Source organism: Natrix helvetica (genome assembly GCF_964273705.1).
Source record: "Natrix helvetica genome assembly, chromosome: 5".
Classification (NCBI taxonomy): domain Eukaryota; kingdom Metazoa; phylum Chordata; class Lepidosauria; order Squamata; family Natricidae; genus Natrix; species Natrix helvetica.
In genome coordinates, this window is record NC_138551.1 from 146727514 (window position 1) to 146750886 (window position 23373).

At 48.2% G+C, this 23373-nt stretch overlaps 1 protein-coding gene and 1 long non-coding RNA gene across 7 annotated transcripts in view; one reads left to right on the forward strand and one right to left on the reverse strand.

Annotated features, from left to right (window-relative positions):
- The window catches only part of KIF1B (kinesin family member 1B), a 145406-nt gene that overhangs the window by 86323 nt on the left and 35710 nt on the right, over positions 1-23373 (reverse strand). For all 6 annotated transcript variants that reach the window (XM_081955491.1, XM_081955493.1, XM_081955494.1 and 3 more), the window contains exons 8-12: positions 22664-22741; positions 21611-21676; positions 15908-15983; positions 13942-14020; positions 12592-12734 (exon numbers count right to left, since the gene is read on the reverse strand). In XM_081955491.1, coding sequence (XP_081811617.1) covers positions 12592-12734; positions 13942-14020; positions 15908-15983; positions 21611-21676; positions 22664-22741 — 442 coding nt within the window. The remainder of the gene's footprint in view (positions 1-12591; positions 12735-13941; positions 14021-15907; positions 15984-21610; positions 21677-22663; positions 22742-23373) is intronic.
- LOC309393379 lies at positions 3890-20245 on the forward strand. The gene is made up of 4 exons (XR_014175578.1): positions 3890-3914; positions 4396-4493; positions 19256-19353; positions 20025-20245. It is a non-coding gene; the product is annotated as an uncharacterized lncRNA (long non-coding RNA).

The following is a 23373-nucleotide window of genomic DNA, read 5'->3' on the forward strand; positions in this document are numbered from 1 at the left end:
AGCGCACAAAAAAGCCAAAAGGACAGAGATATAATCGTTCTGGGATGGCAGTTTTGAAGTTCTGAAACATGGTCCCTTCGATCCACCTTTGTCAGAGGCAAACAACCAGATCCACACCTGAAGCATTCAATCAGTTACTTTATTTACTTATGCCTATTTCACAGGAATCTTCTCAGACTGGTGGTTTGCACCTGAGCAAGGCTAGGTACTGTTCAATGGCATTCGAGGAGGGTTGGACCTTCTTCTCTTATGCCTATGTAACGATTCCAGGCTAATTCCCTACTTGACTCCTTCCCCCTGGCTCAGCTGGTCTCTGAGAGCTCCTTCCCTGGAGTCAACAGCTGGCTTCCTCAAAGGTTCAGTCTTTTAGGTGTCCTGTTCTTTTATCTGGTTCTGGTCAGAAGTGGTATTCTGCTGGTTTGAGCAAACCAGGGGCGCGAGGCTCCGCACACCCACCCCGACGTCACCTTCTGTGTTCCCCGCGCGCCCCCGCTACTGAAACCGGTAGTGAAGATAATAGGATACCATTACTGGTTCAGGTGTCGAGTAAGAAGTTTGCTATCATCTGTTTGACAGATGCTTTTAAATGTTAATAACAGGGATGGAATCAATTAGAAGCGGAGAGTCTGCTGGGCATAATTTTTTTAAAAAAAATGGCAGCCACAATGCCTGGTTCTTTACATGTCATGTGACAACTCGCAAAGTATCCCTGGCCTGCTCTCAAGTTGCCATAGGCATGGGGGATGGGGAACTGACGACACAGCGCGGCATTCCAGGCATATCTTTCTCAAGGCTGTCTCTCAGGGTACCCACAGCAGCTGGAGGGGGAGTGATCTCTACAGGCCCGTTGGAGAATGTGATTTATGACCCACCCTGGGGCGGAGGGAGGAAACAGGGTCATAACTGGGCCGTAAATTATGTGGGGTCAGAGTTGGCTTAACTTGGGTTCTTTTGAAGCTTGGCTCGAGGCTCATGATTTAATAGGGCTGATCACACCATTGTAAACACTATTTTAATTCCTCCCCCCCCCCTCCAATATCTGGCAGATACCCCTGACGGACACCTTCAATAGGGAAATAAAGAGATTTTTGAACTGAACGATCAGATTAACTGCCACTCTCTTGGATAAAATGGGATGAGAGCTAAGCGTCCAGGATCAGCCATTGTCTCCTTTCAATAGGCCCAGGATGGCGAACCTAGAGGGTTTATAGGAGCCTAGGGAGGGTGAAAAGAGCCTCCCCACGCCCCCCTAACCCTCCGGGGGCTTCAGGAGCTTCCCTGAAGTCTCCGGAACACATAAAATCCAACCCTATTGGCAAACCGGAAGTTCGGGAACAGACTTTCGGTTTACTCGTAGGGTTGGTTTAAGTCCTCCGGAGGCTTCAGGGACCTTCAAGGCGGCTTTCCTGAAGCCTCCAGAGGGCTTAAACCGGTCCTACGAGCAAACTGGAAATGACTTCTGGTTTGCTTGGAGGGTCATTTTTTTGCCCTCTGGAGGCTTCAGGGAAGCCTCCTGAAGGTCCCTGAAGCCTCCGGAGGGCCTCCAGGGGGGTGGGGGAGGCTTTATTCACCCTCCCCAGGCTCCTATAAAGCCTCTGGAGCCTGGGGAGGGCGAAAAAAGCATGCAGAAAATGGAGGAGGGAGCGCCTCTCATGCGCGCATTCGCACTGGGCTGTGTGTGTCACGCGTTGCTTTCTGGGTGTGGCACGCCCGTGCATGACCCCCCTGCGCTTTCCCCCTTATGGCGCGCGAGCCAAAAAAAGGTTCGCCATCGCTGCAATAGGCGATGGTACAAGGTTTTTGAAAAACACCATTTTTAAAAGAAGGGGAAGAATGTAATTTTAGAATTAGCCGGCCCTAGAAAAAAAAAATTATTCTCACTGCTCTGCCTGAATGTTCTGGTATATCCTGGATGGTTGCCAGAATAGGGGTTATGTAGGGAATGATGATTCTGTTCTAACCAACATATCTAAATTCTTCCAAACCCTCCCAAACTGCATCCGGAAATTTTCACATTTCATTCACAGACATACTTCTGTCCTCAAGAGCCCAGTACTTATGTTCCAAGTGGGTTCAAAAACTGCCATCTGCAAATTCGGAAAAGAGCAGGATTGAGAGTAGAGCGCCATTCGAACACGCCAGGATGGCAAGCCAAGGAGAAGGCAAAATCGCACACACCCCCGGAGCGACTCATGCATCCACTGGAGAGCAAGGAAGGCTTACCAACGCCAAAGCGGCTAGACAATTGTCACAGAGCACCACACATAGCTAGCCCATGCATAGCCACACCCTCTCCAAAAGCTGCTGCTGCAAGTACTAAAAATCAAGGGTTAAAAAAAGCTGTCCAGCTTGAAAGCGGCATTAAAAAAAGAGGGAGGGGGGCAGAAATACTGGAAATTAAAAAAAAAAAGGCAATGCCAGAAAAGAGACTATTAGATCAATTACACTTCCAATTCTCTGCATTCGAGGAGATGGCCAATAGCTCTCTTCTGCCTTTCTCGCTTTAAATAGTCAGGGCAGGCGGAGGCCTTGAAAACAGCACTCAGCAGTTTTGCAAATCCCCTGGCTTTTTTTTTTTAAATCTCTACAGAGGAAAAGAACTAGTCTGCAGGAAATTTAAATAAAGGCTTTGTGTGCGAAGCCTCTGGTTTTTCAGCCTGCTCACCTTTCTATTAGCAACATGGGTAAGGATAAAAGTAAAGGTCCCCCTTGCACATATGTGCTAGTCGTTCCGGACTCTAGGGGGCGGTGCTCATCTCCGTTTCAAAGCCAAAGAGCCAGCGCTGTGCAAAGACGTCTCCGTGGTCATGTGACCGGCATGACTCAACGCCAAAGGCACGCGGAACGCTGTTCCCTTCCCACCAAAGGTGGTTCCTATTTTTCTACTTGCATTTTTTTACATGCTTTCAAACTGCTAGGTTGGCAGAAGCTGGGACAAGTCACGGGAGCTCCCTCCGTTATGCGGCGCTAGGGATTGGAACCGCCAAAATGCCGACCTTTCCGATCGACAAGCTCCACACCTTAGCCACTGAGCCACCGCATCCTCCTTGGGTAAGGATGGGTTTAAACTTGAGCCCTGGGCGGGGATAATCTAATAAAAAAGGCATTACCCAGTAGACAGCTGTCTCGATATCAATATTCAAATAAATAACAAAAAATACACTGTATTTTTCAGCTACTTCAGATGAGCCCTGGTGGCGCCGTGGTGAGAATGCAGTACTGCAGGCTACTCCTGCTGACTGCCGGCTGCCTGGAATTTGGCAGGTCGAATCTCACTAGGCTGCAGGTTGACTCAGCCTTCCATCCTTCCGAAGTCGTTAAAATGAGGACCCAGATAGTTGGGGGCCAGAGGCTGACTCTGTAAACCGCTCAGAGAGGGATGTAAATCATTGTGAAGCTGTGTAGAAGTGCTATTGCTATTTGCACATACACAGGAACAAATATTGTATATATATATATATATGAATGATAACGTACCGCTAAACTGAATGAAACTTTGCACTTTTAAATTTCCCATCTTTGAACTGCCAGGATTTGAAACAAATAGGAATATTTGATACATACACATATAATGCAGGTAAGTATCAATTACTCCACTCTGGATATTATTATGTTTCCAAATATCGGTAGTTCGAGCATAAGAGGGATTTAAAACAGAGGTCCTTGACTTCACCCAGTTTCTCAGCAGATAATTAATGTTTATCAGAGGACTGTCAGATGATTTCATACTCTCTCTCTCTCTCTTTTTAACATTCTCCTGGGATTTCCCTGTAAGGAATTGGAGTGTAAAGTTCAAATGCAGCCCACTCAGCAGAAGCCAAAGATGGGGGTGGGGGATTTGGATTAATTCTGCAATACACACATTTGCATCCACTTCCCAAGAAATCGTCCAGCGGATCGACTGAAGAAACGAGGTTAGGAGGCAAACACAAGAAGGATAAAAATACTCGGGGTTAACAGGAGACATGACGTGAGAAAAAGGAAAAGCTTGATGGAAAAAGAAGGAAGTCAGATTCTCAAGTTCAACAATTTCAGCTAATTTGTTACCATAACAGGAAGTGGCGGGGGGGATCCTCTATGATTTGGGATTGTTATTTGATTTGTGCTTAAGAAACATTCTCTTGCGCAGTGGTTAGAGTCCGGTACTTCTGCTGACTGCCTGCAATTTGGCAGTTTGAATCTCACCAGGCTCAAGGTTGACTTCCGAGGTGGGTAAAATGAGGACCCACATTGTCGGGGACAAGAGGCTGACTCTGTAAACCGCTTAGAGGGGGCTGTAAAAGCACTGTGAAGCGGTATATAAGCCTAAGTGCTATTGTTATCCTTCCTTCCTTCCTTCCTTCCTTCCTTCCTTCCTTCCTTCCTTCCTTCCTTCCTTCCCTCCCTCCCTCCCAGTGGTGAGAATGCAGTATTGCAAGCTAATTCTGCCAACTGCCAGGAGTTCAATCCTGACCGACTGGCTCAAGGCTGACTCAGCCTTCCATCCTTCCAAGGTGGGTAAAATGAGGACCCAGATGGTTGTGGGCAAGAGGCTGACTCTGTAAACTGCTTAGAGAGGACTGTGAAGTGATATATAAATCTAAGTGCTATGGCTATGGAAGACTCAAGAAAAGAGTAACCAACATATAATTTACAATATTTTTTAATGAAGTGTTTATATTCTATGGGGTCTCTCTCTCTCTGTCTCTCTCTCTCATATTTTTAAATTTTCAGTTGCATTAACTTTAAAGTTTAATAGAGACATGTTTTGATTAGAAAATAGATGCAAAACGTCTTGTACTATTCTAACCTTTTAATAATGTACTAGAGCGACTGTTAACTTACCTGAACAGTCCTTCTATGTGAGCTGCGAGGGGAATCCAAGCATGGGTTAACTTTGTCCATTAGTCTAGAGACTGAGTTACGTAATTGTTGACCACGCCTCCTCTGACTGGGGTAATTCAGTTTTGTACGAAGGCTCTGTCACTGCGTTTTTTTGTTTGCCAGCTGTGCTTCAACTCTAAGACATACGGTAGACTGATCTGACTCTTATCTCTAAGTCCATTGCGCACGTCCACACGTTCGTCCACATTTTCTTCATCATTATTATTTCACTTTTCTTCTTTGTCTTTTGTTCGCCTGCCAAGGTGGTAGGCAGGAACTCTGCCAAAACGTAATCGTTAGCTAGTAAGTTTGTGTTTCCATTTCCTTTACAATAAAATGTGTTTCTTAGAATATATCTCGGGTTTATTTTGCTTAATTACCAAGTATACTTCAAGGAAAGGCCACGGTTCATCCCTCATTAAATACAGGGCTGAATTTACACCCTGACAAGCTCAGCCAATCCAACAGATGGAACAAAAGTCACGGAATGCAATAGTGGAGAGATAAGTAAACCAACGAATGGAAGTGTAGAGAAAGGTCAAATGCCTGGACCAGCCGAAGCCGAGGGCAGGTTTGGATTCCCCTCGCAGCGCACATAGAAGGACCGTTCAGGTAAGTCAACGGTCGTTCTCCTGTTCGCTGCTTGGGGAATCCAAGCGTGGGACATGCCAAAGCAATGAAGTCAAGGGCAGGAGCTAGGCTGGTCAGGGGCTCTAGGTGGTGAAAGAACCCTCTGCAAGACTTGCTGCCCAAAGGAAGCCTCTGCCGAGGCATACATGTCAACTTTATAATGTCTGATAAAGGGCGACGGTGATGACCAGGTCGCCGCCCTGCAGATGTCTTCCACTGAGGCCTGTGTGGCCCAGGCCGCCGTGGTAGCAGCACTCCTGGTGGAATGGGGTGTGATGCGTCTGGGAACCGGTCGGGATTGACTGTCATAAGCAAGGGCGATACACGCTTTCAACCAACGTCCGACGGTATGCGAGGACACCTTCTGCCCCATGGATGATGGCTGAAAGGACACGAACAGCGCTTCCGACCTTCGGAATGACGCAGTGAGTTTCACATAACGACGGAGCGCCCTGCGAACGTCAAGGTGATGCCACCGCCGCTCCTGTGGATGTGAAGGCTGCGGGCAGAAGTCTGGGAGAACGAGATCTTGTGCTCTGTGGAACCAAGAGTGAATTTTTGGAAGGAAGGCCGGGTCTAACCGCAGAACGACTCTGTTCGGATGGATGATGCAGAGGTCCTCGCGGACCGACAATGCCGCCAGTTCTGACACCCTCAAAGCCGATGTAATTGCTACCAAGAAGACAGTTTTAAGGGTCAACAATCAGAGACTGATCATGCGGATGGGCTCGAATGGTGCAGCCATGAGGGCCCTGAGCACCAGAGACAAGTCCCAGGTAGGGTAGCGATGCACTACCGGCGGCCTGAGGTTCAATGAACCCTTCAGGAATGATCGGACCCTGGGGTGTTATGCCAGGGAACGGCCCTGCCCGCCGCCAATCACAGTTGATAGAGCTGCAATTTGTCGGCGGAGGGTGTTGGGCGTTAGTCCCTTGTCCATGCCCGTTTGCAAGGTCCAATACCTGTGGTACGGATGTCTTGATTGGGTCAATGCCGGCTGTCCGACACCATCTGCAGAAAGCCTGCCAGGTAGCCTTGTAATGCAAGTTGTGGACAGTCATCGGGCTGCCTGGATTGTGTTGACGACTTTGTCGGAAAAGTGTTGTCGAGTCAAGATAGCCCGCTCACGTGCCACACGGCTAACTGTAGCAGTTGGGGGTTTGGATGAATGAGAGCTCCCTGGGAAAGGTGTATCCGATCATCCAGTATTCTCCAGGGGCGTGAGACAGACAGATGGACGAGGTTGGCATACCAGGGGGGGCGTGACCACATTGGAGCGATCAGGAGGACGTCTGCCTGTTCTGCTAGGATTTTCTGAATAACTAGTGAAATGATTGGTAGAGGCGGAAATGCGTAAAGAAGGCCTTCCGGCCATGGGCTGCAAAGCGCGTTGGTGCCCTCCACCCCCGGTGTTTGGTACCTGGTGTAAAACTTGGCAGTTGCAAGTTGTGAGGCTGCACAAAGAGGTCCACTTTGGGCCGGCCAAACCTGTGAGATAGTTCCTGGAACAGGGCCGGATGGAGACACCATTCCTCCTGGTCCACTGTGGCCCTGCTCAGCCAATCTGCCTGTGTGTTGGCTGTGCCCAAAATGTGCTCCACTCGAATCGATAGTAAGCGGCTCTCCGCCCAATGGTGGAGTCTCTCCGCTTCCAACATCAAGGACCTGGACCACATGCCTCCTTGGCAGTTGACATGAGCCTTGGAGGCCACATTGTCGGTGAGGACTTAACACATGGTCAGCTGTCACCAGGTCCCAAAATTTATGGAGGGCTAGCTGGATGGCCCGAAGCTCCACCCAGTTGATGCAGTTCTGGAGTTCTTGGGCAGTCCAGCGTCCCTGTGCCACCCGGTCCAAGACATGAGCTCCCCAGCTGAACAGACTCGCATCCGTCGTTACTACGATGCAGTCTGGCTCCTTGAAAGGGCATCCCTTAAGTAGTTTGGATGATGTCCACCATGGGAGCGATCGTAGCACCTTGGGTGGCAAGGTAACCTTGGTCTGCAAGTGGCTGGTGTGGGCCCTCTGGAAGGGGAGCAGGAACCACTGAAGCGGGTGCGCGTGGAATCGTACCCAGGGAACTATGTCTATGCATGACACCATTTTCCCAAAAGGTTCGGAAAGAACTGCTAGCAGTAACGACCTCTGTCGTAGCACTTGACTCACCAGGGTCTGCAGGCTCTGACGTCTCTCCTGCGATAATGATACCTTGCACAAATCCGAGTTGATAAGCGTCCAGAGGTGCAATAAGGACCTGGTCGGATGCAGATGACTCTTCGGAAAGTTCAGGATGAATCAGTGGCACTGCAGAGTGTTGATTGTAGCTTGTAGGTCCCGGTTTGCCTGGACCCAGGATGATGACAGGATCAAGATGTCATCTAAATAGCAATTGACTCTTATGGGCGTCAATCGAAGAGACGCGGCTATTACCGCCAGCAACTTTGTGAAGGTTTGCGGGGCCGAAGAAAGGCCGAATGGCAGTGGCCAGTACTGGAAATGGCGCCCAGCAAATTGGAATCTTAAGAACCTTTGGTGTGCCAGATGTATTGGCACATGGAGGTATGCCTCCTTGATGTCGATGGAGGTCACCAGGTCGCCTTGGCGAATGCAAGTCAGGATGCTTTTTAGAGATTGCATCTTGAAGCTTTGATAACCTTTGAGGTATAAGTTGAGCCGTTTCAAGTCTAGGATGGCCCGCCATCCTCTGGAGCTTTTGGGGACTAGGAATAGTATCGAATAGAAGCCTAGTCATTCTTGCCCTTGTGGTACACTTTCTATGGCATTGATTGACAACAGATGTTGGATCTCGGTGTACATTAGATGCCGTTTTATTTAACATCTGGGTACAGGGCACCTGATGAAATGCCTCGGGGGAATGGTGAGAAATTTTAGAGTGAGGCCCTGCCTCACGGTCTGGATGGCCCAAGCATCCGAGGTGGTCTCTGCCCACTGGTGGACAAAGGCTGTTAGGCGTTCCCCAATGGGCTCCACTCCGTGTGAGTCACCGGTATCTATGAAAGGACCGGTTATTGGCGCCATGAAACGGGTGCCGCGCCTGGGGCTGCTGCTGGTTCTGCTGCCGGCCCCTATCTCTGATCCCGGACCTGTTGTACTGGGAGTTATATGGGGCGGTAGTGTAGCCCAAATCCCCGGCCCAAAATGGCTGCCTTCTATTGTAGGGCTGTTTTCTCCTGTCTGTACGTCTACTGGTCGCCGGGAGGACTTTACGTTTGTCCCTCGTCTCAATTAAAATAGCGAACCACCTTTGAATGGGGTGTAGGCCAGGCGCCATTTGGAACGTAGGTCTGCCTGCCAATGGCAGAGCCAGAGAAGGCGACGGGAAGCAACATTGGACACTACCGCTTGAGACGCGAATTTGGCCGCATTGAGGGTAGCATCAGAGGAAAACTCTACCGCTGCCACGTTTGTTGATGACTTGATGGAGACGCATATCACCAGGAGCAAGCCTGGCCTGTAATTGCCTGAGCCACACTAGCAAAGTCCTGTTGAAGAACGAGACTGCTGTGGCAGCCCGCAAAGCCCAGGCAGCTGCCTGGTGTGTTTTTGCGAATGACCAGCTTGGCCTTACGGTCCTCAGCCTTGAAGCCCTTCGAAATTTCGGATGGGATCAAGGTTGGAGAGGCCAAGGCCGCAACTGGAGGGTCCACCATAGGGAATTGGAGAATCCCATCCAGTTCAGGGGTGGAGGTGTAGAGCTTCCTGTCCCCATTGCTAGGTGGGGGAACAACTGTTGGTTAGGCCCATTGTTATTGAACAATGTCTGAAAACAGTTTTGGAAAGGGAATGGCATCCTGTTCCTGTACCTGCTCCATGAACAAGCGCTCTGTGGGATCAAGTCCTACCGCGGTAGTAGCCTGGGTGGAAGTGCCGCCCATATTGGTCATTGCTTTGGCTTTGTATAGAAGAGATTTAAACAAAGCAGGCCAGAACAAGCCAGAAAACACCTGCTTGTCCTGCACTAGGCCCTCGTGATTAAAGAGTTCCAGGTCTGTCACCCCGTCCTCCTCACCTAACACCGATCCTTCACTGTAGACTGAAGGAAGCAGTGATGGGGGGTCAGCCTGGGAATTAAGGGTGTCCCTAGCTGAGGTTGCAATCCTAGGCCTCTGGGCCCTGCAATGCAACTCTGCATCCACGCCCTGTGCGATGGCTGCTGAGATCATGTTTTGTAATGCAGGGGGAAGGTTAAACTCAGAACTTTCCTCAAGTCTCAGCGCAGCAGCTGTGGGGGTAAACGTGGCTGTAGGCTCCGAACGCATGGGCACTGAAGCTGAGGCTGGCCTGGCCTCAGAAGGATCAGGGGGAGACTGGGGCCCCAATTCCCCTTCCTCAGTTGCCAGTTCTAGTGGGATAGGGAGGTCCGGAGACCAACCTTGTATTCCAGTCAAATAAATGGGAGAACCGGGTGAAGGGCCTTCAGCCACTAAAGCCGGAGGTGACCTGTTGGTGGCCACGGGGGCTTTTGATTTACCCTTGTCCTTGCGCTTGGCGGCCCTGATCGGAGCTGCAGATGAAGCGTGAGCCCTGTGACTAGCAGCCCTAGTGGTGGCTCTCCCCACCCTAGTACTGGTTCTAGCGGCCTTGGAGTGCAGCGGGGAAGAGGTAGAAGCCCCAGTGCTGCCTCTGGAGATGGAACGATCAGCCATAATTACTAACAAGGACTTGAAAGGCTCAGCTTACGAGGTGATTGCCGGATAGCCGAATTGGAATGATTCTGAATACTTGCAAAGTAACCATGTGTGCTGGAGCAGCGAGATGGCGAACCGACCTCCTCAGCTCCCAGAACAAGCCGTTAGTAACGCTGTTTGGGCATAAAATGCTAAGCACGCCCCTTCCGGCTGTCCCTCGGTGCCCAGAGAGGCAGCGCCAAAAATGGCCACCGCGGTAGAAAGAAATGGCGCAAAATTCAAATGTCGACAAAATGGCGACCGCTTGCTACTAAGCACTGTACGAACCGCAGCCGGCACGACCGAAATCAATACGAAGAGAATGGCAGCGCCACAATCATAAGGCGACGAGCCACGTTGGGCTGATCGCGCCCTCTAAGCGGATCGTGGCGACTCAAACCGACGCGAGAGAGGCAAACCTACTCTCACCGCGGCACCCGCGGGGCAGAGAACGGCGAACCGACTCACATCTGCGGCAGCTAGCTGCTGCAATTCTTCCAATGCGCTGGTCCCCCCCCCCCAGCTGCGAGAGCCTTAAGGGGAACCGCCGAAACACCAACGGGAACAAGTCTAGCCCAGCGTAATTGCTGCTCGTCGAAACGAGCAGACAACGTGGCTCACGCTTGCTTGAACCACAATTCAGTCCAAATGCACGAAATAAATCCAGACGAAATAAATCCAGAAAGAACAACTAATTAAATAAGGAATAATAAGGAATAAACAAAAAATAAATAAGGAAATAAGTAAAGAAAGGAGTAATTTGTCTAATGTCCTAGAAGAGAAATTTTTGTCTCTTTAGGCTGGACTGAGTTAAAAAACTGAATTACCCCAGTCAGAGGAGGCATGGTCAACAATTACATAACTCAGTCTCTAGGACAGGGGTGTCCAAACTTGGGAACTTTAAGACTTGTGGACTTCAACTCCCAGAATTCCCCAGCCAGCATAGCTATGCTGGCTGGGGAATTCTGGGAGTTGAAGTCCACAAGTCTTAACGTTCCCAAGTTTGGACACCCCTGCTCTAGGATAATGTACAAAGTTAACTCATGCTTGGATCCCCCAAGCAGCGCACAGGAGAACATATTAATCAAATGATTTTAAATTTGTTGGCAATCTTCCCATACTTTACTCGTTCTATTTGGCTTTTTTCCCCCTCTTTCATCTAGCCTGCCCTTCTTTTTCTTTTATTCTTTCCACAACAGTAATAATCATCATCATAATAGAAAGAGATAATAGAAAGCTGTAATCCTGGCAGCTTATGTTCTGCTGGAATAAATCTCTGTTTGGCAAATGAAACTGCCCTGATCTAGTTTGTCCGACCGACCGACTCTGGGAGGGATGAAAATGTAAACGTTGGTTGTTTGGTTCTAGGAGGGCATTTTAAGGCTGTTGGAACTGACAGCTACAACCTACTCTTGAAACAAAAGGTTACAGGAACACGCTATTACTAAAGCTTGCTATCCTGGGAGTTGTTTTTCTGGAAGACTTTCTAATTTTGTCCAGGGAAGGAAACGCATAACAGAATAGCAGAGTTGGAAGGGGCCTTGGAGGTCTTCTAGTCCTATCCACTGCTAAAGCAGGAGACCCTATTCCATTTTAGACAAATGGTTCTTTAACCTCTTCTCTGCTTAATGCTCAACTGGGTGGATAAATCAACAATGTCCCAACCCGAGATTGTGGAGTAGGTAACGGCCAAAATTGTGGAAACCTTTTGGGAAAAGTGTATTTTCTAAAACTAGCTAGTAACACCACTTTTTTTGGAGTAGCACCATATGATTATATATCAATGGAAAGATAACTTAAATCAAGAATGTAATACAATAACTTTTATGAAGGATTTGCTATTAGAATAGCGGGTATAAAGAAGAAAAGTGAAAATACAAAACTTATCACCATAGAGAAAATGAGATATATACAAAAATTATCACCATGTCAGTTAATACTTAGTTGGGTAATCTTTAGCACGAGTTACGGCTTTACGACGTCTTCCCATGGAGTGAACCAAGTCTCTTAGTTCTGCAGCTGTTATAATGTGAAACCAAGATTGAATGATTGCTTCTATTAACTGGCTTTTATAGCTGAGTCGCTTCTAAGAAATTTATTTGATCGGCTCCATAGATTTTCAATTGGGTTGAGCTATTCCCAGGTCATTCCATCAGTGGAATATGATGATCTTGAAACTCCAAAAGAAAAGTGGTGTTATTAGCCATCAAGCCTCAAAAAATACACTTTTCCCAAAAGGTTTACACAATTTTGGCCACCGCTGCACATGAACTTTGGTTAAACCCATCCCTGCCTCTTTGCTACACCCTCACATTGACCCAAAATGCTAGATTTTTCTTCCAGAAACGCAACAGGAAAGAAGGGATCTTCTTTCAGAGAAACCAGGAATCAGCCAGATCCATCCACTTACTGTCAATAATGTCTCCAAGCCCTTGAGCGCGAAGTAGATCTTTCAGCCGCGTGACTTCTTCCTTCAGTTCCCGCACCAGCTTGGCGTTGGGATCCTCGTTGATCACTGCGTTGCATTTGATCTGCTTGGCCCGATCGGCGTACCTGGACAGATCGGTTTATTGAGATAAAACAACGGCAATGTACGTTTAAACATCCATCACTTGGCAATGGTCAAGAATCTCGGAAGATAAGACTCCCAAACAGGAGTGAAATCCTCCCGGTTCGGCCCAGTTCGGCCAAATCAGTAGGGACGATTGTCCTTGGTTCTACAAACCAGTAGTAAAAAAAAAAACCTTCCGAGGATCCCGCAGCTCATCTGTGAGCAGCGCAATCGTCGGAAGCTTTCCCACCCCCGCTTTTTAAAGCATTTTTTTTTCCTGCCAGTTCGGGTGAATAGGCAGGAAAAAAATGCTTTAAAAAGCGGAAGGGAAAACTTCCGACAATCATGCGACTCACAGTTGAGCTGTGCGATCCTCGGAAGTTTCCCCCTCCCGCTTAACCGGCAGGAAAAAAAATGCTTTAAAAAGTGAAAAAAAGTTGGCCACGCCCACCCAGTCACATGCATCACCACCAAGCCACACCCACAGAACCGGTGGGGAAAAAAATTACCATATTTTTCGGAATATAAGACGCACCGGAGCATAAGACGCACCAAGGTTTTGAAGAGGCAAATTTAAAAAAAATAAGTTTTTGCACTCTGCAGACCTCCCAAAAATGGCCCGTTTTTCATGAAAAAAGCATGTATAGCCTTTAGGCGGCTTGCAGAGTGCTCCTGGGGGGTGGGTCCCCCCCCAAAAACGAGCAAAAAACAGCCCATTTTTTCCTCAAAAAAAGGGTACGCATAGCCTTTAGGAGCCTTGCAGTGCACCCCTGGGGGCTGAGGGGCAAAATTGAGCAAAAATCGGCCCGTTTCTTGCTCATTTCTGCCCTCCCCAGCCCCCAGGAGCACTCTGCAAGCTTCTAAAGGCTATGCACGGCCATTTTGGTGAAGGGGGCAGGGTTTCAGGAGGCAACAAAATGCTGTATTCAGTGTATAAGACGCACCCAGATTTTCAGCCTCTTTTTTGAGGGGAAAAAGGTGCATCTTATACTCCGAAAAATATGGTAGATTTCACCACTGCTCCCAAAGGGTTTTATGTAGATCAGCCTGAAGATGTGTGGACTTCAACTCCCAGAATTCCCCAGCCAGCATCTCTGGGAGTGGCTGGAGTCCATGCATCAATTGCTCTACAAACTCGAGTCGCCTTGCCTAAAACAAGGGAGAAAATACGCAAGAGAAAGCCCCGCGTTTTCTAATGCCGTTAAATACCTTAATGTGCTTAATGTTTCATCATAGTTGATGTCTGCTGGGCTCAAAGCAGCCACCATAGCTGTTCTGGAGTTGCCCCCTAGAAAGCAGAAATGCAATCAGATCAAGGAAGATCAACCCTGAATGCCAAATCGTGACAAGACTCAGCACAAACGCGCCATAATTCTAATCATAATTAGCTAGCCCCGTGATGGCGAACCTATGGCATGTGTGCCAGAGGTGCATGTGTGCCAGAGGTGGCACGCAGAGCCCTCTCTGTGGGCATGCGCACCATCGCCAGCTGCTCTTCTGGTTTCCAGCATGCACATGTGCGCCAGCCAGCTGGTCCCCTCCGAGGGCTGGAGCACCAGAAAACAGCCTAAAAAACGCCCCAAAACTAGACCGTTTTCGGACCTTTTTCCTGGCTTTTTTCAGGCCAATTTTTGGGCTTTGGGGGGCTTTTCAGGATGTTTTGAGGGCATTTTAGGTTGCTTTTGAGGTGTTTTCAGGCATGAAAATCACCTGAAAATGGTTCAAAAAATGGTCTGAAAAATGGCAACAAAAAGGCATGCGTGCGCAGGTCAGCTACTCTTCAGGTTTTTGGTGCTCCAGCGCACGCACCTGTATGCACCTGCATTCCAGTTTGGGCACTCAGTGCCAAAAAGGTTCGCCATTATTGATCTAGCCCATCGTCGGGATGTGAGAAGGCCACTAAAAGCAGGGATTTTTAAAAATACGTGTCTGTATCATAACAGCATTGTAAAAGATTAATATCTGTCGCCTTGAATATCAGAAGAGGAATTAGAAACCCATGTCAGATAAGCTGGGTTTCATTTCTGGGTTAGCTAAACCAACGAAAGTCGGTTGCGTTTACACATCCCGCTAAAACATACGATAGTTTGAGAATCAGATTAGCGGAGTTGCCAAAAGGGACAAGTCACCTTACGGCTTGATGAGTTGTGTGAAATCTAGTTTTACAAAAATTGCAAATTCCTGGTCCCAGATGACATCAAACGTCATCTGACCAGTGCAAAGTTACAATCAAAATTTGTTCCACTCCAGAGTCACAATGCTTTAGATCAGCGATGGCGAACCTTTTTAGGCTCGCGTGCCATAAGTGGAGGGAGCGCAGGTGGGGTAGTGTGCGGGCGTGCCGCACCCATAATGCAATGCGCAACAGCCCCCAGTGCGCATGCACGCACTACAGGCGCTCCACCCCATTTTTTGCATGCTTTTTTTGCCTTCCCCAGGCTCCAGAGGCTTTTTAGGAGCCTGGGGAGGGTGAAAACAGCCTCCCCTGCCCCCCCGGAAGCCCTCCGGAGGCTTGAGGGACTTGAGGAAGCTCCCTGAAGCCTCCAGAGCAGTCAAAACGAACCTCTGAGCAAACTGGAAGTGACTTCCGGTTTGCTCGGAGGGTCGTTTTGAGCGCTCCGAAGGCGTGACGGATCTTCAGGACGCTCACTGAAGCCTCCAGAGCAGTCAAAACGACCTCCGAGCAAACTGGAAGTCCGTTCCCAAACTTCCGGTTTGCCCATAGGGCTGGTTTTTTGCGCTCTGGAGGCTTCATGGAAGCTCATGATGCCTCTGGAGGGCCTCCGGGGCGGCGGGGGAGGGTCTTTCCGCCCTCCCCAGGCTCCTATAAAGGCTCTGGAGCCTGGGGAGGGCGAAAAATGGCTTTAAAAAAGGGTGAACTCATATGCCCTGACAAATGACTCCGCGTGCCACCTGTGGTACGCGTGCCATAGGTTCACCATCACTGCTTTAGATCCTTCCTTGGAAAACACAGCTGATTAAACCGACATTTTTAAAAGACCAAAGTCCAGGCTTCAAAGCCAGAGGATCTAAACGTCATGGGCTATAAAGCCCGCTGCTTCACCATACGGGGCCATTCTTTGTAGAGAGGTCTACCGTGCATAAAATATAATTGCTAGTTATTCGGGAGTGAAACTTTAAAAAACGAAAGGAAAAGGTTATCTCGACTTCATACCTAGGTTTTCCCGAAGTAGCCACGTCAGCACAGAATCCCTGTAGGGAATGAAGTCCGTTTTCTTTTTCTTCTTACTCTGCAAAAAGGACATTTTGCACTTAAGGGACGGTTATCGTAAAAGACGCTTGCAGTGAGGAGGTACCCAAGCTGGTGGCCTGCCACTTCCACAGAATGGGATGGGAAGCCACGACGATTCTCCTGAGAAGGGGACACTTTAGTAGACTCTGAGACAGGAGTGGGATTCTACCGGTTTGGACTGGTTAGGGTGAACCAGTAGCTCCGACGATCAGATGGGCCCACCAGCCTGGGCTATTTTCCTACCTTTATCTTCTCAGCTAATTTGCGCGGCAGAGTAGATTGCTGCGCGAATCAGCTGTGTTACTCCTCCAAAGAAACCAAGATGTGAAGATTTCTTCAAATTGTGCGCGCACAAATTGTGCAATCACCGAACTGGTTGTTAAACCGGGAGGATCCCACCACTGCTCTAAGAACTTTTTTTTTTAAATCCTTAAGAGAGGCAGAAGATCTGAACCTGTCCATTGGCTTTGGCACAGAGGGGAAAACTGGAAATGGCAAGTCCCATCTTAGAAGAGGAATTAAGAGACAAAAAGAAGGACGCTCTTAAGAAAGGAAGGAAGGAAGAAGAAAGAAAGAAAAATAAAAGAAAGGAAGGAAGGAAAAAGAAAGGAAGAAGGAAGGAAGAAGAAAGAAAAAATAAAAGGAAGGAAGAGAAAACAAAAGGAAGAAAGGAAGGAAGAAGGAAGGAAGAAAGGGAGAAAAAAATAAAAGGAAGGAAGGAAAAGAAAAGAAAGGGAAGGAAGGGAGGAAAAAGAAAGGAAGGAAGGAAGAAGAAAGAAAGATAAAAAAGAAAGAAGAAAAAAGAAAGGAAGAAAGAGAAAACAAAAGGAAGGAAGGAAAGAAAGAAGGAAGAAGAAAGAAAGAAGGAAGAAAAAATAAAGGAAGGAAGGAAGAGAAAAGAAAGGAAGGAAAAAGAAAGGAAGGAAGGAAGAAGGAAGGAAGGAAGGAAGAAAGAAAGAAGGAAGGAAAGGAAGAGAAAAGAAAGGGAAGGGAGGGAGGAAAAAGAAAGGAAGAAGAAAGAAAGATAAAAAAGAAAGAAGAAAAAAGAAAGGAAGAAAGAGAAAACAAAAGGAAGGAAAGAAAGAAAGGAAGAAAGAAGGAAACAAAATAAAGGAAGGAAGGAAGGAACAAGAAAGGAAGGAAGAAGGAAGAAAGAAAGGAAGGAAAGGAAGAGAAAAGAAAGGGAAGGAAGGGAGGAAAAAGAAAGGAAGGAAGGAAGAAGAAAGATAAAAAAGAAAGAAGAAAAAAGAAAGGAAGAAAGAGAAAACAAAAGGAAGGAAAGAAAGGAAGAAAGAAGGAAGGAAACAAAATAAAGGAAAGAAGGAAGGAACAAGAAAGGAAGGAAGAAGGAAGGAAGAAAGAAGGAAGGAAAGGAAGAGAAAAGAAAGGGAAGGAAGGAAGGAAAAAGAATGGAAGGAAGAAGAAAGAAAGAAAGAAAGAAAGAAAGAAAGAAAGAAAGAAAGAAGGAAGGAAGGAAGGAAGGAAGGAAGGAAGGAAGGAAGGAAGGAAGGAAGGAAGGAAGGAAGGATCTGCTGCAATCCACCAAAGTGTTTCCCAACACATCTGTCAGGATAAGGACATTTTATTATCCAAGTTACATGGCACTCCTGGATAGAAATTTCATTTCTCAGCAGACAGAAATGGGGAACTGTGGGACAAAACAAAGCCAGGCCAGCTTTGCTCCATATATTTCTTCCTATATTTCTCTCTCTGCCAAGAAGGAAACACATTTTGAAAGTGCTTCTGGCCTTAAAATCATGGTTTTTAAAAATATGATTTTATAGCACGGAAGGGCTGATCCTCCAGGCATACATGACTGGGAGCCCTGTCTCGGATGTACATGTGGGCTTGGACCCTGGCCACGATTGTGAGGGGGTGAGCCAAAAGGCAGCCGATGAATCTAATCAGGATCGAGAACAGATGCTTTGCTTCAAAACAAAGAAACAAAATCCAACTCCTTTTGGAAAATCTTTTTTTTTTAGAGAGAGAGAGAGAGAGAGAGAGAGAGAAAGAGGGAAGAACTGCTATTCTACGTATGCCTGAATGCATATAAAGGTAAAGGTTCCCCTCGCACATATGTGCTAGCCATTCCCGTCTCTAGGGGGCGCTGCTCATCTCCGCTTCAAAGCCGAAGAGCCAGCGCTGTCCAAAGACATCTCCGTGGTCATGTGGCTGGTACGACCCAACACCAAAGGCGCACGGAACGCTGTTCCCTTCCCACCAAAGGTGGTTCCTATTTTTCTCCTTGCATTTTTTTACATGTTTTCGAACTGCTAGGTTGGCAGAAGCTGGGACAAGTCACGGGAGCTCCCTCCGTTGACGCAGCGCTAGGGATTCGAACCGCCTAACTGCCTAACTGCCAACCTTTCTGATCGACAAGCTCAGCATCTTAGCCACTGAGCCACCGCATCCCCCATCATATAGAATATCAATGCATATGCTATATGCTACATGCTACATACTAGGACAGGCCAGATATTAAAAGACACGTTGTTGTTGTTACAGAAGTGAGCCACGTGTGATCCAAGCACATGTTTTTGAAGCAGGGAATGCTCTCTTCAGGACTGTCTTTGATATAGCAAAAATTGGTCATGCCAAGACAATACCGCAGAAAAGAACATTTTCTTTAAGAGGGGCAGGATTTCTCCAGCTTCTCCCAACATGCCTGCTTCGAGAAAGCTACTCCAGAGTTGCGCTCCCTAGCAAAACAGTTTTCACTCCTATGGGGGAGGCTTACTCTCAGTCAAGGGGTGCCACTGCCGTCACGGATCAATCAGGATTGACTGTATTTACAGTCGGAGAGCAACCACGATCAAAAAATAAATAAATCTGTGGCTTCTTCCAACGGGCTCATCCCAATCTTTGAAGCAGGCATGCTTGGAATGCGAGAGAGGGTTAGGTGGGTGGGACTGCGTTTTCTTTAGAAGCTCATGGCTACCTAGGAACCAACAGGGATTAAAGCAGGGTTTCCTAACCCTGGAAACATGAAGGTGTGTGGACTTCGACTCTCACAATTCTCCAGTTTGCATGCTGGCTAGGGAAGGTTGACTCAGCCTTCGGTCCTTCCGAGGTGGGTCAAATGAGGACCCAGATTGTTGGGGGCAAGAGGCTGACTCTGTAAACTGCTTAGAGGGGGCTGTAAAAGCACTGTGAAGCGGTATATAAGCCTAAGTGCTATTGTTATCTTCCTTCCTTCCTTCCTTCCTTCCTTCCTTCCTTCCTTCCTTCCTTCCTTTTTCCCTTCCCTTCCCTTCCTTCCTTCCCTCCCAGTGGTGAGAATGCAGTATTGCAAGCTAATTCTGCCAACTGCCAGGAGTTCCATCCTGACCGACTGGCTCAAAGTTCACTCAGCCTTCCATCCTTCCGAGGTGGGTAAAACGAGGACACAGATTGATTGGGGGGGGGGGGGAAGAGGCTGACTCTGTAAACCGCTTAGAGAGGGCTGTAAAAGCACCCCTACCCTGTTTCCCCGAAAATAAGACCTCCCCGGATAATAAGCCCAATTGGGCTTTTGAGTGCATGTGCTATAATAAGCCCTCCCACCCACCCCAATATGTAATCACAGGTGCAGCCATTTCCTCTGGTTGCTTGCCATACAAATAACACAAGGTGAGGAGGCGAAGTCGTGGGGGGGGGGCAAAGGGAGGGGGGAACATGCCCCATGCACCCCATACGCCCTTATCTAACAGCCGCTCCCGCAACCCTAGCCACCACGCCCCCCACTGTTACGCTAATGGCCATAAAAAGAGTGGCAACACAGCAGCAGCCATGAGGTGACCACACTCGCCTGCACCTCAAAAATAATAAGACCTCCCCGAAAACAAGGCCAAGTGCTTATTTTGGGGATCAAAAAAAAATAAGACCCTCTTATTTTCGGGGAAACGCGGTGTAAGTATCAGGCTTGCAGCCATCTTTTTGGGGGGATCTTTGGCCTGCCACACTTTCTATTATTCTACTATGCATTTTCTATTGTGGGAAAAAGGGAGGGGGGTATTGTACGGAGTTAGATGATATGTAGCCATAACAACATTCTTTCTAGAAAGCCAAGGTCATCCTTTGTGTTTGCCCTTCTGCACCTGACCGGAACTGGACGGAACTGGTGGAAGCTGCCAGTATGGCAGTGGATGATTGGACCATGTGATGGATTTGTGGGTGTGAGGGTAAAATCTTGAACTTTTAACTGGGTGGGGGAAAACCGGGAAGCTTTCAGATTCGGATTTTCCCAGATGTGCCAACATGGCTCTCTTCATAAATTGGAACTTTGAGGAATCCTTCGCCTCGGACTCTGATTTACTTTCGGATGCTATTTGAACCCTGACAATAACTCTAAGTGCTATTGCTATTCTGAGGGTTGAAGTCCACACAATCTTCAAGCTGCCACAGTTGAGAAATACTGTTCTACAGGCTACCACATTCAGTGACCGCTCTTCACCCATCCTACCTTGCTGGTGCAGTTATCCTAGTTTTGGAAGCAGAGAATGGAAAAAAGAAGATAAAAGTGAGGTAGAACTGCAAACAGGGAATTTTACATCAGTAACCAATAGTCACAGAAAAAGCTCCGCTATCATTTCCCTCAAAGAAGCACAACTGTTAGTCTTACCTCCCATCACCCCAAAAATGCAAACCATCCATATCATAATTCTAGGATACAGGTAGCTACGAAAAGCCCTTCAGGGTGGACAGAAGTTGTGCACGACAAACAAACAAACAGCAAGGGCTTTAAGCCAACTCAAAATTAGCCAGATAAATGGGGTGAAGATTAGCCCACCACGTATACCAAGTTCCAATACAGGTAGTCCTCGAGTTGAGACCACAATGGAGGCCAGAATTTCCGCTGCTGAGCAAAGCAGTTGTTAAGCGAGCTGTGCCCCATTTTACCAGCTCTTTTTCTGTGCGCACAGGCATGTGCAAGTTGAGCTGGGCACGCCTGTGTATGAACTCTAAACCACTGCTCGCACACATCGAGCTGCACCCACACATGGGCACACTGGCCTGCCACGCATAGGGCCCAGTTCCGAATAGGCCGTGGCCTGGGGGTTGGTGACCCCTGCACTATTGATCGTAAGTCGAGGGCTACCTGTAGTAGAGTAGTAGATCTAAGCTGAACTGCTAGGCTGCAACATCCACGCATTGATCGCTGATGTGACTTAGTTTGGAAATGAAGCAGGCGGGAGAGGCATGCGCAGGCACAGGGGGCCACACACACATGCGTGCGGGGTCACGCTCACGCACGGAGGGCAGGGTGAATGTGGGGGGAAGTGCTTCTCCCCTGCAGCCCGTTTTTGCTCCCAGGAAGCTTCAGGGAAGACTACTAGGCCCAAAATGGGGCGTGGGGTGGGGGTCACGTGCGTATCCGCAGGGGGGGAGCACAGAGGGGGTCTCATGCGAATGAGCAAGAGGGGGAGCGCACAGGGATGTGTGTGTTGCAAGTGCATTGCATTATTATGGCATGCAACGACAAAAAGGTTAGCCATCACTGAGATAAAATCTAAATCTGTTAATATGATTCTCTCTCTCTCTCGCACACACACACAAACACACACACACATGACTCACATCTCACCTGGGACTAAGTCCCAATAAGCAACCCTCTTTTTTAAGGAGCTCCAAAAAATCTGGACTTACCACTTCCGCCAAGGCCGAAATCACCTTCCCCAGTGTGGTGAGGGACTTGTTGATATTTGCCCCTTCCTGGAATGGGAATCAGAGGGAAACAAACATTGCTCAAAGGCCAGACAGTGGGGAAACACAACCTTGCTTCCCTGTCCTTAAGCGGGCTGGGGTGTTGATTGATTTCAACTGCAGCAGGGATCTTTAATGCCTGGATCTGCCCAGGGGTCGGGTCTCCAGTAAACAATGGCTGAAGAGGACAACAGTCAGTTCTTCAAGCACAATTCCTGAAGCTGGCAGGGAGTTGTTGTGGCCCGCGTGAGGCCAGCAGAGCTGGCAGCAGATTCGGACAGTGAGGAGGTTGGGGAGGAAGATGGGCCGGTCCTGGAGTCTGGGGGAGGCTCTGATGAGGGCTCTGTGTTGGAGACAGAGAGGGGGCCAGGGCCGTATGCCAGCTATCAGCTGCCTTCAGAGTCGGAGATCAGTGGGGCAGAAGAACAGCTGGAGCCTGTTCCCAGTGTGCGCGTGCGCAGTGTTGCCAGATGAAGGGAAGAGCTAAAGAACTGGGGTTGACTTGGGAGGAAGGCCACAGGTGGATGGTGAATGGCCCATCCCATAAGGAATAAAAGAGGAGTGAAAGGGGAGTGGAGTTTGCAGGAGGCAATTTGTTTATTCCTGCATTCTTGTCAAGTATTGCGGCGTCTGAAAGATATCGGCCTCGCACATGCCAAGCCTGATAAAGGTCGGTAATTGTGAACTATCTTGAAACACTGTGTGGGAGAGGAAAGACTCTGCTGGAGAGGAATCCACTGTTTATCGGGACAAGGACTTGGCTTCGTGCTGCTGGGGAAACCTAGGTCAGAGCTGGAGCTTTGAAGATGAGGAGGCAGGAGTTGGTCTCTCAGAAAAAGGGGCAAAAGAGCCCATCAAGGAATCACACTGGTGAGATCATGATCAAGAGGGCAACTTCAGGCACTGCTGGAGGAGGGGGTGGGGGCTATCCTGTAAACTGACGAATGATGCCTATTTGCCACCTGCCCACCAGACCCCATCCGTGGGAGATTATACCTTTAATCGAGTCCCTTTGGCACCGGTAGAGTCAGCTCTCTCACTCCCGGCGAGGTCCACCAGACTGATTTTGCTCACCTGGAAAGAAGAGGCAGGAACCGTTCAGGACTACGACCCAGAGGAAAAACAACTGATCAGATGGTTGTAATTTGAGAGGATCCAACAGGACCGGGATTGGATAACGTTCCATGGGGCCGGTACAGCCTTCATGGATATTCAGTGCTCAATAAATGGTCTGCTTTTTGTTGTGGTTTTCCAAAGTATTATCCCAGGCTGGAAAGCTTCTCTCCCACTGGGGATGTGCGTTTTTTTAAACATGCAATTCCCGTTAGAACTTTAATTACCGTATTTTTCAGATTATAAGACGCACCTAGATTTAGAGGAGGAAAACAAGAAAAAAAAAAGCTTTTGGCCTCCGTGCCTGTTTTCACCCTCCCAAACTCTCCGCACGTTCCGTTTTCACCAAAAAAGGGCCCATATTTGGCCTGCAGTGTGCTTCTGGGAAAAAGGTGTGTCTTATACTCCCAAAAATATGGTATAGCCAACTCAAGAAAAGGTGGGTTTTTTTAAAAAAAAAGGGGGTGGGGGAATGAGTTTTCCAAAGATTTTCCAAGAGATTTATGGTATTCCCTCCTATCCTATTCCTAGAAAAACAGCTGTCAGAGTGTCCCAGGAGCTCTGGATCCATTGCAAGGATCGAGTCCAGCGGC